General features: G+C 35.8%; 1 protein-coding gene across 6 annotated transcripts; it reads right to left on the bottom strand.

Annotated features, from left to right (window-relative positions):
* Positions 1-66: 66 nt before the first annotated feature.
* Positions 67-15,190, bottom strand: LOC135582192 (flowering time control protein FPA-like). 6 transcript variants are annotated; one of them, XM_065191097.1, is made up of 5 exons: positions 15,032-15,190; positions 14,400-14,714; positions 5,910-7,168; positions 4,262-5,592; positions 67-426 (listed from the first exon to the last, which is right to left on the bottom strand). In XM_065191097.1, exons 1-4 carry the CDS (start codon positions 15,032-15,034, stop codon positions 4,272-4,274), a joined length of 2,898 nt encoding a protein of 965 aa, XP_065047169.1. In that variant the 5' UTR covers positions 15,035-15,190; the 3' UTR covers positions 67-426; positions 4,262-4,271. The 6 variants fall into 6 exon arrangements, with proteins under 6 accessions (XP_065047169.1, XP_065047164.1, XP_065047167.1 ...); XM_065191092.1 differs by having other exon boundaries at positions 5,910-7,183; XM_065191095.1 differs by having other exon boundaries at positions 5,910-7,183; positions 14,963-15,190.
* Between the last annotated feature and the right edge of the window lie 1,829 nt (positions 15,191-17,019).

Consider the following 17,019-nt stretch of genomic DNA (forward strand, 5'->3'; position numbering starts at 1 on the left):
GCCCGCATCTGGACACCACATTTGGTTAGCATGCCGTTCAGTTCCGATACACGAGAAGCAGATACAGAATGGGAAACACTAGGGTTTCATTCAGCAGACAATGTATCTACACAACATAGCTGCATCAAAATGAAGGCTTTGCCACTCACAGGCACTTCTCTGATAACAAGTGAAAGAGAGGATTAGGGAGAACATGGATTGATACCTGATAAACCATAATGAAAGATCGAAGTGTAGCTTTAAGTTCAACAACAGCATGGACCAAAAAAGTTCCACTGACATTATCTAGTTTAACTGTCTCTGAAGTGCATGTCTCAGCAGCTGCTGCTGCTGCTGCCGCCGCCATCGCCCAAATCATACAAGCAGGAAGAGTGGTGGTGGTAGATGATGCCAGATCATCATTCTTGAAGTGTCAGCGTGCATGATCTGCAAAATTAACAACGAAGTTTGCAAGAGCTTCTGCAAGATATACTGCTGGTGAGATTAGGAACTCATTTAACAAGCTTCTCACATAAAAATCATGAAAAGTAAATGATTTGGTGTTGACCTCCCAAGTACATCTAAGAATGTCTAGAAAATGGTGAGTACCAACTTCACCCTCTAAATCTCATCAAGTGGCAATTTTATATTTGTCCGGACAAGTAAAAGAAAGGGATACGATAAAGACAACAAATTGCACTTAACAATTCATGCGCAAGTCCTCTCTTTCTGTCCGAGTCTTGAATTTTTTTTTCTCTATTGCACTTATCCTCTCAACTGCCTCCTATCTTTTTGTAATCCATGTTGCTGCTCATTAGCCACCACTATCATTTGGTTGCTGAAAACAAATACAAGCATTCAAAATATGTTGACATTGTAATACTCTTATTTGTTCCTAAATAGCCTGAGCTATACGTGTAACTCAAACCAGAATAGATTGTTACTTCGATGCTAATCATGAACCTAAGCTGGCCTGATATGTTTATTAAATTAAATAATTTAGTCATCTTCAATCTTACTCAAATCAACCATCCAAGAGCTCCAAATGTGAAATCCAAATACCCGTCTGGAACAGCTCATAATAATATGATAGTAACAGATAAGCTAAGAATATGACATGCAGACCACTTGCCATGAGATTTCGATGGAATAGGAGCCTCCTTGGGGCAATATGTTTCTGCAATTGTTCATTTCTTGCTTATAGTCATGGAACCACATTACTACTTATTTTATGGTTATATATCAGGCAAAAATATTACATAACTAGAGGTGCATGTTTTCTGTCAAGTAGAGTGATGTATCTTAGCACGCTATGCAATTATACATTTTTTGATGCATAATATATGATGCAAGGATGTGAAAGACAACTGCCATGTTTGATGAGTATTTAATTGATTTGTTGATTTCAAAAGGATCTTATTTGGTATTATAAAAAACACACAAACCCAGTGAACGAGACTCCTGTCATAGTTTTGGCTTGTCAACTAGGGAAGCAAGATCAGTATTGATGGATAATTCTCTTTTGGGTGATACTCCATGTCCATGAACAGAACCTATTTCCATTACCATGTGTGATACCACCACTCTATTTAGAATAAAGCACCAAATGTGATGTTTCTTCATGTCCCCAAAAGTAGTTTTATCTTGAGTTGAATGCAACAATCCAGTTGTGTTGCCAAGCTTTACCAATGGGCCAGTGAGTTTCTAACTGATGCAATACCATCTTTATTACCTATTGTCTATGGAATGCATGTCAGATGTTGGGTTCTTAATAATGTTCCATTTACATTACTGTTATTTACGCCAAGGAATTAACTGCCAATTTGATACCAGTTTTAGTAACCTATGAAATTGGTACATTACCATATACTGGACCGCATACAGATCCATATCGCAGAATGTGGTTGAACTAAATTAAAAAGCAATAAAAATATATGTACTGGTATCGAGATCCACATTTTGATACTGATACCAGCCACATTGGGGTACCACATTTTGTACGTTAGTAGATAAACAGACTGGCCTGGCCAATATAAAGAATCTTGATTTATGTCGAATAGTTGCTTATATTGGACCATCCAATATATTCTCTCAATGCATCAAATAAATATGAGTTAAAGGTGTCAGCATGTGAGAGGGATTGCTCCTTGCTCTTTCTGAAGAGCTCAGTACATGTTATTCTTCAAAACAGAAGAATTGATCAAATATGATAAGAAAAATCGTTGATATTTTTTTTTTTTTTACAAAAGAGTGCTCCATCATTTTTACTTAATAATCCAGAACTCTTACTTGCATTTGACCAGAACTAAGATATATATGTATGATATATACAAAAGGGATAATGGATAACATGGCCTTTTGGCTGGAGAATGGAAGAGGGAAAAATAGAGCCTATCCCATGAAAGGCTTATTAACAGTGTATGTCCAATATAAGGATTGTCTAATGGAATATTACAAGTATATTCCACTAACAATGTTAGGTCATCAATAGGACACTTTTACTGTTTAAGAATTATTTATCCATTTGGCATTGAAAGTAATTATCTCTATCCTCTCTACCCTTGTCCTTTTCTTGGAGAAGTTTTCATTTTAAAAAAAACCCTTTGGTCAAGTCACAAGCTGAGGAAAGTTGTACCCAAGGGATAAAAGATTTTTTTTATAGTTTATGACGAGAAGACAGTTGACAGATTAACTAATGTTCATGATCGAAGAGGATATGGTTTCATAAAATAACGGGTTCAAAAATTTATGTGCAGAATATAAAATGGAGGATTAATATTCCAAAAAACAATAAAAATGGATGGATCATATGCAAGGGATACCAAATAATCTGGTTGCAGTAGTTCTAAAACTATTAATGTTGTACATATATCTAATAATATTGTTTTGTTGTGCATTTTTAAAGCTGAGGTGAACCAACTGGCAGAGTTGGAGATGGAGCTTATAATAAATTCTCATAGATGCACAGTATGTTACTGTGCTTAGTTGCTGCTTCTCAGATTTTTGGAAGAGATTTAGTTACTTCAATATTTTGTTCTAGTTAATGCTGAAGCATGATGTGGTAAACAAGTGAATTTGAATAGGTAATCAGTTATCTGTTTAACCGTTAGTATATGTGCTCCATGATTAATAGTTTGTGATCTTGTCATCTTCTGCTTTTCGTTAGTACATTTGTTGGGACACTTCGGAAGTGATAGAGGCTATCTACATTTTCTTAATGTTTCCTGTTGCATCTGATTATCAAGGAAATTATTTGTATTTTCTAGAATTCTATCTCAACCTTCATGTAAATGCATTGTAGTTTGTAGAGAACTATTTGAGTTACAACCAATGCATCTGGTAAGACTGATCAAATTCATACCAATAGATGCATTTCCATCCGTGAAACGGACATTCTTACCTCTCCATCTCTAATCTTTCCAGGTTTAAGCTTTATCAGAAAATTGAGACCATTACTGAACATCTGACATTATGTGCCACTCGCCATAAAGTTTCGTACAGTGGAGGATCAGAACTTTGTTATGATGACACCAATACTAGATGGAGGTTTATATACCAATAATCTGATACTGATCCTGAGTGAAGTTCAGTATGTTCATTCATATTTGGAAAATGTTGATAAAGATAAAAATTGGATTTCTTCATGAAACCAGGGAAAAGGAAACTTCCCTTCAATAATTTATACCATTGAAATAACTCCAAGTACTTATTATTACATCCAAGCTAATAAAATGTGCTCTATTCATTATATGAAGCTCAAACAAAACAATTTACAGTCAAAAGAAAAGTAATTCCAAAGCATAGAAATGTTCAATAATCTGAGGGATAATAAATGAACACGAAACAATGTATAATGGCTGAAAAAGCTGAGAGGATATATCAAATTCAAAGATACAATGGATAAAAGAGAAATCTTTCCACACACAAAAATGCAGACCAAGTCAAAATAAAAAATACAAGCATCTATGATTGTAAGGAATCATTAGCTTGCTAATAAGGTCAGCATGAAAGTTCTCTTTCTTTTTTTTTTTTCCTTTTCCTGATTCAATTTCTATTTGAATATTTTTTCCTCTACTAATTAAGACTCTGTAATATTGTAAGGATGAAAATTGTATTTCAATTATGAGAGAAACAGTAATAGCATGAAAACAAACACATTCAGGTGTCCATCCCAGATTCTCATAAATTATTGATTAGGAAATGCATGCATCTTAGCTTCAGTTGAGTTATTCATTCAGCAATAAATACAATTAGGAGAAAAGATAATGCAGAAAGTGTGTACCTTCTCCAGTCTAATGTTGATCGGCAGTTTTTGATTGTTGCTGGATCTGTTGAAGTAGAGCTGCTGCCAGCTGCAAAGTTGCCTGCAAACGCTTCTGGGGATCCGCTTCTGCGTCTTCCCGAGAGTTATTTGGTGCTTGCTGATTATTTTGTTGTCCAGGGTTTACTACTGGTTGCACTGCAGGAACATTTGATGGATGCTGCTGGTATTGTGGCACTTGGTTGAGTTGGGTACCTAGCAAGTTAGGAGGTAAAGAAGAATAGGCATGTGTTGTAGAGGTCTGAGCATGTGGATCCGTGGCCTGGACAGTCATCACAGGAGACTGGGCATGTGAACTAGAAATCTGCAACAAGTTTGCCAGTTTGGTCTGACCATCTGCTGATAAAGCTGGTTCTTTGCCTGCTTGTTTTTGTTGCCCCAGAAGAACTGCTAGTTGTGCAAGTTGCTCTGGTTGTAGAGAAAGTGGCAAGTTTGAAGAAACTTGGGGTTTAGTTCCCTCTTGTGTGGGGTACTTGCTATTAAGGGTGGGAATACCTGAACTTTCAGGTGCATAATTTCTTGAAGCAGATCCTTGTGCAACTTTATGATTTCCCAGTAGGTATGATTCTGCATCAGAATTACTAGATAAATGTGACACAGCACTTGGCATTGTGGGAGGAAAATCCCCATGATCAGAAGTTGGAATGTGCATTTGATTAGACCACTTTGATGATATTGCAGGACTTGGGGGCTGAGGTTGATCCTGTCTGCTCTCTATGTGATAGTCAGGTAGCTTTTCCATGGAATGCATAGATCCTGAATAAGGAAAATTGTCACCTCGTTTCTGTGGTGGTGGGAAAGTAGGGGGAGGTGGGGGTAGTAGTCCTGATGATGGGCTAAAATAGTTCTGTCCCTGAGAGAATGCCCTTAAATCAGGGGATTTAGGCTTTGCAAATGATGTGTCTTCATGACGTCTAACAACATCATTTGGCTGATGCACAAGGGGTGGCAATTTTGGTTCTCCAGCTTCCAGAGGATGGTGAAGAGAACCAAAGTTGGAGCCAGGCTGTTTAAACTTTAAAATTACACCAGAGATGCTCACCTTTCCGGGTACTTTCAGAACTTGTTCAGAAAAATCCGATGGTGGCACTAAAAACAAAGTAACTTTTTCACCCAGTTTTGCAACAGCTGCGCGCTGCTTCTCCCCCAGATAATGCATGAACTCATTGTAGAAGACTATATCTGCATCAGTTTCTGGAACAAAAAACACCACCCAAGTACCAGCTGCTTGATAATAATGTTTTGCAAGCATATCAAGGCCTGTTCTTGCAGTGCAGTTTAAGAACTCTGGTCTGCAAATAATAATTAATGAGATAAAGGTAACGTGTAAAATTAAAAACAAAATAGTGGTGGTCATTAACCTAACTATAAAGCAACGATGTAATGAGGAATGGAACATGATAAACTGTATAGTAGAGAAGCACATAATCAAGCAAAGAAATAGGTTGCGAAAAACTGAGTACAAATATGAAATCTGATCAGCAAATATAAAGTGTAAAGAAATAGGTTGTTTAACAGAATTGCTTCAAACTTAACTATTATTGCTTTTCTTAAGTTATAAAACCAACTAAATCTCAAAAATACCAAAGCAATATGGCGAGCAACTTACAACATAAAATCAAGGACCTTCCCCACAGGAAAGCAACGAGCCCGACAAACTGTTGTGCCTCCCTTCGCTATTGTTCCCTCCCACTTCCATTCTAGAATCCGTGGAGGCTGATGAAGCTCAGGGCTTGGTCTTTGTAGCTTGGCTGCATTTAAAGGTAAAGGACCAGGGCCTGCACTTGAACTATCAAGCATTCTCCATGATTCATCACTATCTGCAAGTGGACCATTTATAGTCCTCAAATGTTGAGGTGCCCCTTTGTGATCAAAAGGAACAGACTCAAAACTTTTATTATAGGCAGTACCATATGGCAAATTTGGGGAGAACTTCGGCAGGCCAAAATCACGTTTTCCTTGTTCTATGTCAGAGAATGGATATTCAGGAAGTTCTTTGTCAGAAAATGTGTCTATTTTTGGCTTCTTAGGTAATGGAAAAGTGTGATCCTCTACACCCCATGAATCATCAAGTGGCGGAGTTCTTTGCAGTCTCTCAAAAGGAACATCATGCCATCGGCCATGTCTTTCTGCTGCAGGACTATTTCTGTAACGCTCATAAAGTTCTTCTGACATCCTCCTTTCTGAACCCAATTCTTGCAATCTGTTATGTTCAATATCACCAGTAAAAATGGACCCTGGACCTGCACCAGGTCGTATAGAACTGTTTCCTTCAAAACCAGTGAAACTTGCATCTCCAGGTCGTATAAAACTTGCATCTTGAGGAGACGCTATTGGAAACTCTCCTATATGGCTATCAAAGCCTCTACCCCAGTGGGAAGGTTCAGGACTTTGACCACTCAGACCAGGTTGGTAATTCGGTTTCAGATGTGGCAGAATGGGAGCACTGCTAGAGTTTCTTCCAGACTCTGTTGAGAACTCACTTCTGGCAAAACATATGTGCACACGGGGATTGTTAAATAGCTTTCCTTGAAGAGCTTCTTTAGCCCTGCAAGCTGCAACTATACTTCGGTACCGAACAAAGGCATAACTGCGACCAGGAAATGTAGCGATATTCTCAATTTCACCGAATGGTGAGAAAGCCCTACTTAAAGCTTCTTCTTCAACATTGAGATACACTGGGAACCCTATCCACAGCACTTCACTAGGCTCTGTACTTCTACTTCCCTTATTCTTCTCATGTGATTTTTCAGGACTCTGGCGATGTGCTCTTACATCTCTTCGGAACAGTGGTTCTCCCCGTTCAATAGAATATCTTTCCTCGAGTTGTGAATATCCATCATCCTGTGATGATACTGAAGCCCTGTCCTGTAATTGAATTTTCTGAGATAAATGAATACTAAAAATATATAAGTTAAGCTTTGTAGACTCGCAGTGTTGGATATTGACAGTAATATTATGCACCTAACAAAAATTTACCAGATATACAAAGTAGTTACCCGGACTTTGAGTATATCAATATTGTTGCATATATACAAAAGTTAACACCTGACAGTTTTAAGCAAAAGTTTATATAACAGATATTTAGAACCCTAGCTTTGTATGAAGCTCAATGGTAGCAAAAGATCCATATAGTTGGCCCCAAATATTTGGGATACTGTGACTTGTTGTTGTATATTTAGAACCCTAGAAATATAGAAAAGAAAAAACAAAAGACTGACACTCAACTTTAGACTTTGACAAAGTGAACTGCTTGAGATTGAATTCCTCAATTGATCAAGATGATCAAAGAAGGGTTCTCAAACAAGACCAGAGACAATATATATTCCTGATTTGCAGCAATGTGAATGGTCAAAAAATCCAGAACTTGTGAACGCATACCACACCAGATTACCAAATAAAGCATATGAAGAAGCTTTTGCAAAAGCCAACTGGCTAGCTTCAATAGTTATGGACAATTAGACTTCAAACTGTCAAAGTATACCCCAAATAAATCACATAAATCAAATAATTCTCAGATTCAGGAAACCTCATAAAGCACAGAATCGTGGAATCAATTCTACTAAAAAATGAATGCCATAATTCACAAACAGCCAACCACAACTCTATTTTTCAGGAAGTAGTGATCTTACAAATCCTCTCTCTCCATCTCTTTTACCATCAGTAGATCAGATGCTGCACTGTGAAAGCAGAATCTCATCCTACAGATCTTACAACAAGATTTTAACTCATGTAGCTGTCAATCTACCATCATTCAAAATACTGGCTAGCTTAATTTATGCTTGTCAATACCCTAATTCTTCTACAAACAGCATGCCTAGATATTCTGTCTCATTTTCTTAAGTAAAGACACTAATTTACGTAGTTGGAACATCATGAGTTAACTTAGCAGAGGACCAGAGGATCTTAAAGGTTTAGTCTAAAAGCAAAATGCATTAACACACTTTTGGCAATATAACTTACAATAATATGTATCTTTATCATTCATCGTGCCAAATGATGGCACAAGCATTAAGAAGAAATGTAGACAGCCTAACCTTACTAAATTCTTGAAAGTGAAAGAAAGAAAAAGATACATCAGATGTCAACAAGTGATAACGAACTTTTTAAACTAAACCTAGAATTCATTATCAATATCTTGAGGTGTGAACATGTTCTCTTCTCTTTTGTTTTTTTTGTTTTCTTCCCTTCCCTTATTGATGACAGATGACTTCAGCAGAAAATCTTCAATATGGATCCGTTTTATAAAGAAAACCTATTAGTCAAGACCCATTGCAAAATATGATTGAGTAAATTGTTTGCGACAAGTTTTTAATCATGAAAAGAATAATATGGTGTACCACCCTTATACTGAAGCTAAATCTACATTTGGAATTGATCACTGCAAATCAAGAAGTAACTATTTCACAAGTGAAACTTTTCATTGTTAACAAGTTATGCAATAACTATACAACAACATCAACCATGGTAGAGTTTAGAGTTATTCATGTAACCTTAAGGAACATAAATAACAAAAGAAACAATAGATGAACGTATTTGGGCAGGTCAGTTAAGCTCAAACAACAAATTTACTTTTCTGTATGATGAGATTCACATCAAATCAATTTTTGGTATTCTATTTCAATTAAATTATACATCTTCAGGACAAGGGTCCCAAAATTATTTGATAGAAGATAATCCACATATCTATTAATCAATTGTCCAATAAAGATGATCATCAGCTACCCATACTAAAATAAAAGCAAAGAAAACAATGGGAAAATTAGATAAATAATGTAAGTCAATTGTGAATGTGAATAACCTCAACTGTCAAAATTTATACCAAATATCAGTTAGTTCTATGATTCGGGCCATCTAGCTTACAGCCTTTTCTCAATTGTTTTCAAACAAACAAACTTGTTAATCATCTTCATCAATTCCTTACACCTCTCCAACAAAACAAGCACCACCACTATTCAGGATCTCTCAACACATTAACAGCCTCATATTATCTCAAGTCACTCGCTATCAAAGTTGGTTCAGTGGAGGGTCGGTCTGGGTCTAAATGAGCTTTGGCAGATCCCAAGGTGCCTGTCAAGGGCAAACAAACTTCCTTGTTAATCATATTCATCAATTCCTTACACCTCTCCAGAAAAACAAGCACCACCACTATTCAGGATCTCTCAACACATTAACAGCCTCATATTATCTCAAGTCACTCACCATCAAAGTTAGTTGAGTGGAGGGTCGGTCTGGGTCTAACTGAGCTTTGGCAGATCCCAAGGTGCCTGTCAAGGGCTAACACATGCATATGGTTCTCATCCTTAAAGAAATCTCTGCTGAGCCACCTCATCTTTGACACACAGATCATGCATTTTTTAGTATAATTTGCAACCTGTTATGATTAAACTTGTAACTTCAAAGTCCATACACTTCATCTATCCAACCATAAATGATAAATGTCACTGATCTACGTGTCCACCATTCTCGCATGTGAATCTAACATGAAGTTCTGAATATGGATTCCATATTAGTTATGTAACAATTTAATTGTGTTTAAGATGGCATTTCCCTTTGGCTAGAATTTAGCTGTAACACATGACTAATGTATTGAGCAATCAGGACTTTCATTACTTTAATTTCAATAACAAATTGTTTAAAGAAACATGCCACTTCTTACAGCACCTTTTGCTGATCACAGAAATCAATGTGATGCATGGTTTACTCACAAACAGAATATATGTTGGCTAATTGTTATGCAAAAATATTTGGCTTTTAAACTTCAAGATTAACAAAGGAATCTGCCACCCAACATGGTGGATTTCCAAAAAATGAGTTTCACATCTTGTTTAAACTGTAGCAGAAAGAGTAGAAGTATCAATTCTTGAACATAATAAGATGACAGGCTTTATAAGTCACAAGACGTTAACAACTACCAATCCAAAACTTCTTGCAGACTTCATGTGGATTGTTCTTGGTGAAGTCTTGCAGTATAAGACCATAACCAAGGATTAAATGGACCATCCATAAAAACACAAGAACTGTTTATGTAAGGTGAGTTGATTGAAGTTATAGCACGAGGGAAATAAAAGGAAAACCCAAGAAGAGTTCATAAGAAAAAAATTGTAATTTGATGGCTTTTATATTTAACCAGTATTTTTTTCTGCTGAAGTCTTGTGGTTAATATACCTTTACACAGGATTAAACAGATCATCCAAAACTGATTAGGTGAGTAAGTTAGTTCAAATGATGGTCTGAAGAGAGAGAAAGAAAGACCTAGGAAGTGTTTACAACAAATAACAAAATGGATTTTTATGGCACCTAAGAAGCTTTCATGTTGTGTAGATGTCACATTGTGGCCCTTTTTGAAACATCTGGAAACAATTTAGTAAAAACATACATGTAGTTTCTTCAGATTTAGCTTATTAGAATTAGTAGAAAAACAATAATCCATACTTCACATTAGGGTGACAAGAATTCTGTGGACTCAAATTCCAGCAAACAAAATGATGTGAGCTTTCGATAGTTGTTATTGCTGACATTTTACGTTGTCATTCAATCAGTTCAATAATGTTCACAGTATCTTGCAACCACTTCACATTATTCTTAGTGAAGTTTAGGCTGCAGGGATATTACATTCACCTGTAGCTATTTTAAAGCTACAAGTTAATGGTACTAAACTTCTCGAATGGTATAGGAGATAAATTGCAGCATTTTATAATAACATCATGTGAAGATCATTCAGAACTTAGAATGCCATTTTGTAATCCACCATAACTGGCATGTACAGCTTATATTCTATTGCACCTTTTTTGCCTTTATAAGTCCTATACTATGTCTCATAATTGATATTATAAATAAAATACAGTCTCACGACCAAACATGCTTTTGGTGCAAACCAGAGAATCCTGTGCTTCGACCAGGTTATGCAAATGTTTATTATAAGTACTACTAGAAAAGTTAGTAGTACATTAGTCATGTGCATACTTTATAAATTTTAAAAATGACTATAACTTATTTCTGCGAAGCCTAGGATATTGCTAAATGTAAAAAAAAGTAAGGCCCCTTTCAACCTCTACAAGACATTGAAGAAAATTCTGTAGCTGGGAAACAAGTAACAAAAGGAAGAATTTCTGTACATATTATTATATGAGCTGGTAGATAAACCACATTGGACACAAGCAAGAAGCAGGTTGTAGTGTACAAATAACAAGTTTCAAGATGGTGAATTAGTATACACATCATATTGGAACAATGAGAAGTACTTGTCCAGTTAGCACGACAAGAACAACATGCAGGTGATACAGTAGGGCCGGTTGAAAAGGATAGCTCCCTTCCAGACCACATGAGTAGGCTAAATCAACAGCCTCTGAGGAACCGATTATACAGAGGATCTGGTTGTTGTGTCCAATAGTAATATGTTAATTGTTAAAGCAGTAACCAATCTTCTCAGAATTTCTTGCTGAACATCAAGTTCTTATCAAGGAAAAGGAAAAATGAAATCCTCTAATCATGACTATATGCTTCTTCAAACACATTAAATGTGGAACACATGTTATAATATTGCTTCAACCTCCATTACCTTGAATCATTCTAGAGAATCTTAAACACTACTGTTTTTTCCATTAATGGTGATATGGATATAGCCACAACATTATTGTGCTAAGGACCACTCATATTTTTAACGCATCATGGAAGAGCTGCCATAAAAACCAATTACCCAATGATGTACCTTCCCCTGTATGGATGTGAATAATTTGACTGATCAAGCTCACATGGCAATGCCACAAATTTAATATAAATGGTTAGATAATGATTCAGCAGAGAGCTCTGACTCATGAAAGAATCTTCAATATTTCATGTTATGGATTTATTTTTCCACAATGATCCAAGTAAGTTTAGAGACACTTTAGTTATTGTATGATGTTAGCATCAGAATGTGATGGAAGCAACTAAACATTATCCAACCACCATCCTACAAAACTCTAGAGTTCAAATCATCTTCCAAAATCCCTTGCACCCAAGATTGATGGAACTTGCCAGGTGATTAAACTCAGTCTTCCATAATGAAGAGAGTACAGGGTGAGGTGATAAGGAAAAGGTCAACATACATTACATAGAAAGGACAATATGAGTAAGATGGTGGTGGCTACTTCATTATACAATATTGTAGCATTCTCAAATTATGGCAAATCATTTGCTTGAAAACGGGAACATCTGTTTACTCATATGAATAACATAAGTGCAACCTGAAATGAGTTTTAAATGTGAACAATAGGGCTTCATTTTAAAACTGTTTGCATAGGTGCCAGATGGACAATAAATTCTCTCTTGGGGAAAAAACAAAGTTGTTAACAGTAGCAGGATATATGTGTTTGATTCTGGAAGATGTTCCAACCGATTTAATGGGACACTGTAAATATACATAATTTTCTTATTATTTAATTGAAATGTCTTCTTATACCTCTTAGTTCTTAGTTTCATCTACTAAAAAAGCATGTAATAATCTGAGTCCTTAGATTAAAAAAAAGCACTTGATAAAACATATAGGAGACTTTTTGAAATCATAATAGATAAAAATTCAGGCAGAGACTCATTATCCTTGCATTTTCTATTATATTGAATTAAACAGACTCAGCTAGTTTGGTGAGAATCTAAAGTTTTTTCATTATTTTTTTCAGAGGTGACAAACAATTTTCCTCGCAAATAAATAAAGTTAAAGATGGAAGATTAGATAAATATATGGAAGGGCACCAGAAATGTAAAATATGTGCAATTTCAGCAATTATTCGAGACTATAAAACATTTCTTGTAGTTAGAATTTTGAGCTACCATTCATAGATGTGTTACAATCTCTCTCTTAAACTCCACATATTTATAGAAACAAACCGCACTCCTGAACTAGTGAAATTCATTGAATATAACATAGTTTGCTACGGACAGGGAACTATGTTGACTAATTTCATTCAGAAACTACCTACCTATTTATAATCATGTTCCTAAGGGACCATGCTTCATATACAAATTGATAAGTGTGGTACGTTATTTCATTAGTAAATTTTCTATAGCAACACCAATAATTTATCGGCTTGATGTCTTAATGCTATATTAAAATAGATGACTGTTTCAGTCGACAAGAAGATTTTATCTTAATGCCTTTATAACACAAAAGCATTTGTTGATGAAATTCTTAAAACTAAATCAAGTTAATCTATGCCAAATATCACCATTATATGATGTGGAATGCTAGTAAACATGGAGCAGTAGATTGCAACAATGTGTATCAAACATTAGTAGCAGCTTCTTTATAATTTTGTTTGTTCCATATCGTCAATTCTCTTTATTGTGCTTGCTTTTGATCACACTAGTTGATAATGACCTGCTGATTAAAGTTTCCACATCTCATTAGAATTAAAATCAAACTTTGAAGAATTAAACCAGCCTATCGTAATGAGTTTTAAGGATCATGAGATGTTAAACTTGGAAGGTTTGACACATGCAATTTAAGAGGGAAGGAGAAAGGGAAAAAAAAGACAAAGTTAGCCATGCACTGAGGTGGCTGACCTTTTTAAATGCATTTTGTATTTCTTACTTTCCTCAAATTATAATATTTTCATTTATTTTTCATCACCACATGCTTGCCACTTGAAGCGCATGCAATCTTAGCATACATGTGCATTTCAAAGTTCTGACAATAATCAATGTATCTCAGAGAACCGAAGACATCACAACGGTAGCAAATTGGACATGCAAGTTCAATGGAGACATCGAAGCGGTGAATCATGAAAAATGATGCCAAACAGAAAAGAGCTCAGGTCACGTAGTTCTATTGAATGGCAATTATACTGCAACCGATCATTAAGAATGCTGAAAGCCGATTATGATTGATTATATGAAATGTCATAACTCTTATTATTTGAACCTATACTAAAAAGTCACTAGACATTTTAAATTACGCTTGAATTATTTGATAGATTTGCATATTTAGTGGAACTTTCTTTGTTAGATCCTATGTGATAAAGGTCGAGCATAAAGCAATACATGGCTCCAAAGTACATGTGGATCCCAAAACCTTAAAGCAATGCAAATTTGGGAACGGACAGGGATTTTCATGACTAACCCCCTTTGCAAACTCGACTCTAAGAGAATTTCCGGCGACAATGGAACCCTGAAGCCCTCTCAATGCGATAACAGCATCTTCCTCTTTCTTATAGTTCACAAACGCATAGCTCCTGCCAGGCATATAAGCTATGTTCTCAATATCCCCAAACCTCAAGAAATGCTCGTATAGAGTGTTCTGCGTCACGTGAGAGCTCAAGTTCCCGACCCACAGGTGTCTGGAGGGCGGGGCGACGCCCCACCCAGTTCGACGTTCCTTCTCCTCAAGCCTCGACGTGTGCTCGTTGTTCAGTCTGTCCCTTCCTCCTCTTCCCATCTAAAGAGCACCAAAAAAAAAAAAACGATCAATCACAATCAGCAACCCGCTACTAAACAGAAGAACCTAACCTATTAGGAAAGGAATCCGATTAAATGGCCGTGAAACGGCAGATCCAAATCGAAGCAAGACTCTATAGCAAAAAAAAACCCGGTCAAAAACCGAGAGGAATCCGATAGTTGAAATCCTCCATCAAACATAGACTGACCAGAACGAACGGAGTCGAGGGTATAAGAAACGACGGAAACCTTCCCAAAACTCGAGAATTCCAAAACCTAACACGTGCGGCCAGATTGAGAAGAAGGCGGAGAGCGAACCATTGCTCCGGGGTTAGGGTTCCGGTAGCGGCGATCGGAGATTAGGGTTTTGGGAGATAGAAAGGATGCGGTGGCGGCCGCTATGCTTTTCCCTTCTTTTGCTGCTTAATTCGACAGGAGGCCGATCGAGGGATTTGGGATACTGAGAGAGACTCAAACAAAAATAATCTGTTTGTGTGTACGTAATAATGACAGCGACAAAAGGGAAATGAAACGGCTATTACGAGACACTAAATCGATCCCAACCGTCCGATTGATTAAAACGTTTTGCTTCGCCGTCGCTTCCTAAAAGTGTTTCTCGTGGCCGAGCAAAACACTTATCCTAAAATGTTTCTATGTTTAACGTTTCCTTTTTTTTTCCAAAGAAAACTGATTTTATGTAAACTCATTTTTTTGTTGTCAGTGCCTTAATATACTCAACATTCATCTTCATGAATACGATTTATAATAATATACTATCTATTATTATTTCGTAATCTATATTATGAAATAGATATCCCGTTGTTATTACTCGTCATTAAGAAATAGATATCTCGTCCATATTTATTTAACCTAACAAAATTGACTATCGATTTAATATATTATTTTAATCTTATTATTATTCATGAAATATTAAACAAACTAAAGATGACGTCAAGGAAAGAAATCGTTGAAGTCCTGATCAGTCTGACATGATCTGGACTCATATATACAAGATTGTTCAAAGTATTTTTGATATGAAAACGTGAAGCTTTGGAAGTATCACATATGCAAAGAACGAGGTCGAAAGAAATTTTTCGATCCAGTCCCTTTGACACCCAAATTAATAAGTCCCTCTCTCATAATATTGATTATGAGTTTTTATACTCAATCGTAAATGAATAAAATATCTTTTAAAATATTCTGATAAATAGGATGCATCTAACTACCTCCAACAATCAATCCTTAACCTATTGACTACATGGGCAATAAGAGAGACAACCCATAATCTAATCTAATAAGACTTTAGGAATATTAGCAATGGACCATAGTCTAATCTATACAATATGAATATGTACTAGAAAGGAATCGATTAACATATTTAGTTGATAGTTGTCCTTGACATTGCAATTTCAATCTAATGTTATCATTAGGAGGGTGAGATATTTCATTATTAGATATTTTCCAAAATAGTTATCTATTAAAGATAAATCCCAAGCATTATCAATTATGAGAGCGGAGACACCAACATTATTCAAATCAAAATTCATATTAACATAAATCGATATTAAACAAATAGGTAAATAAAAACTCTAATTATTGAGATCCATCACTAATAATAAAAATAAAGTCACATCTCATGGATTTAGTGGCATACAGAAACCTTTCAATGGCAAACTCATATTCATCGCCAATATTCATCCCATAAGAATCTTCTACTATATTTGGCATAAGATATGCTACGATCAATAGTTCTCGGACTAATTAAAGATTATCTCTTACTAGAGTTGCATACTAGCCCAATTGGGGTTGGAGAGGGGCAATCACTTGTATTATGTCGATGAGTATTCGCACTCGATGGGTAAGACCTATAAAGGTATTGAATGGGATGAGTAGATGTCTTGCACTTAATCATGGAGGGGAGAGATCATGATTGTTGAACAGATGCTAGTAACATATTAATGTTTATGTCAAGGTAGAGACGTTCACCCAAGGAAAGGAAGGTAGACGTCCTTCTTACCTAGAGGTATCGAGTGTTGACAACAGCGCTTACTCACTAGAGTGTTTGTCGGGAGGAGTTATGGATAGGTATTCTTGCGATATTTAGGTTCTCCTTCTAATATTTTATTTTTATATTTTTAAAAATTACGTTCCTATATATACGAAAAGTAAAACATTTAACCCCATTGATTCAATAAAATCTCTGTCTCTTAAATTTTAATCATATGAAATCATCATTTTAATCTTATATAAAAATTATAATATTTTATTTTTATAAATATAAAGATCATAATATAATTTTTTTTAAA

Source organism: Musa acuminata, chromosome BXJ1-7, assembly GCF_036884655.1.
Source record: "Musa acuminata AAA Group cultivar baxijiao chromosome BXJ1-7, Cavendish_Baxijiao_AAA, whole genome shotgun sequence".
Classification (NCBI taxonomy): domain Eukaryota; kingdom Viridiplantae; phylum Streptophyta; class Magnoliopsida; order Zingiberales; family Musaceae; genus Musa; species Musa acuminata.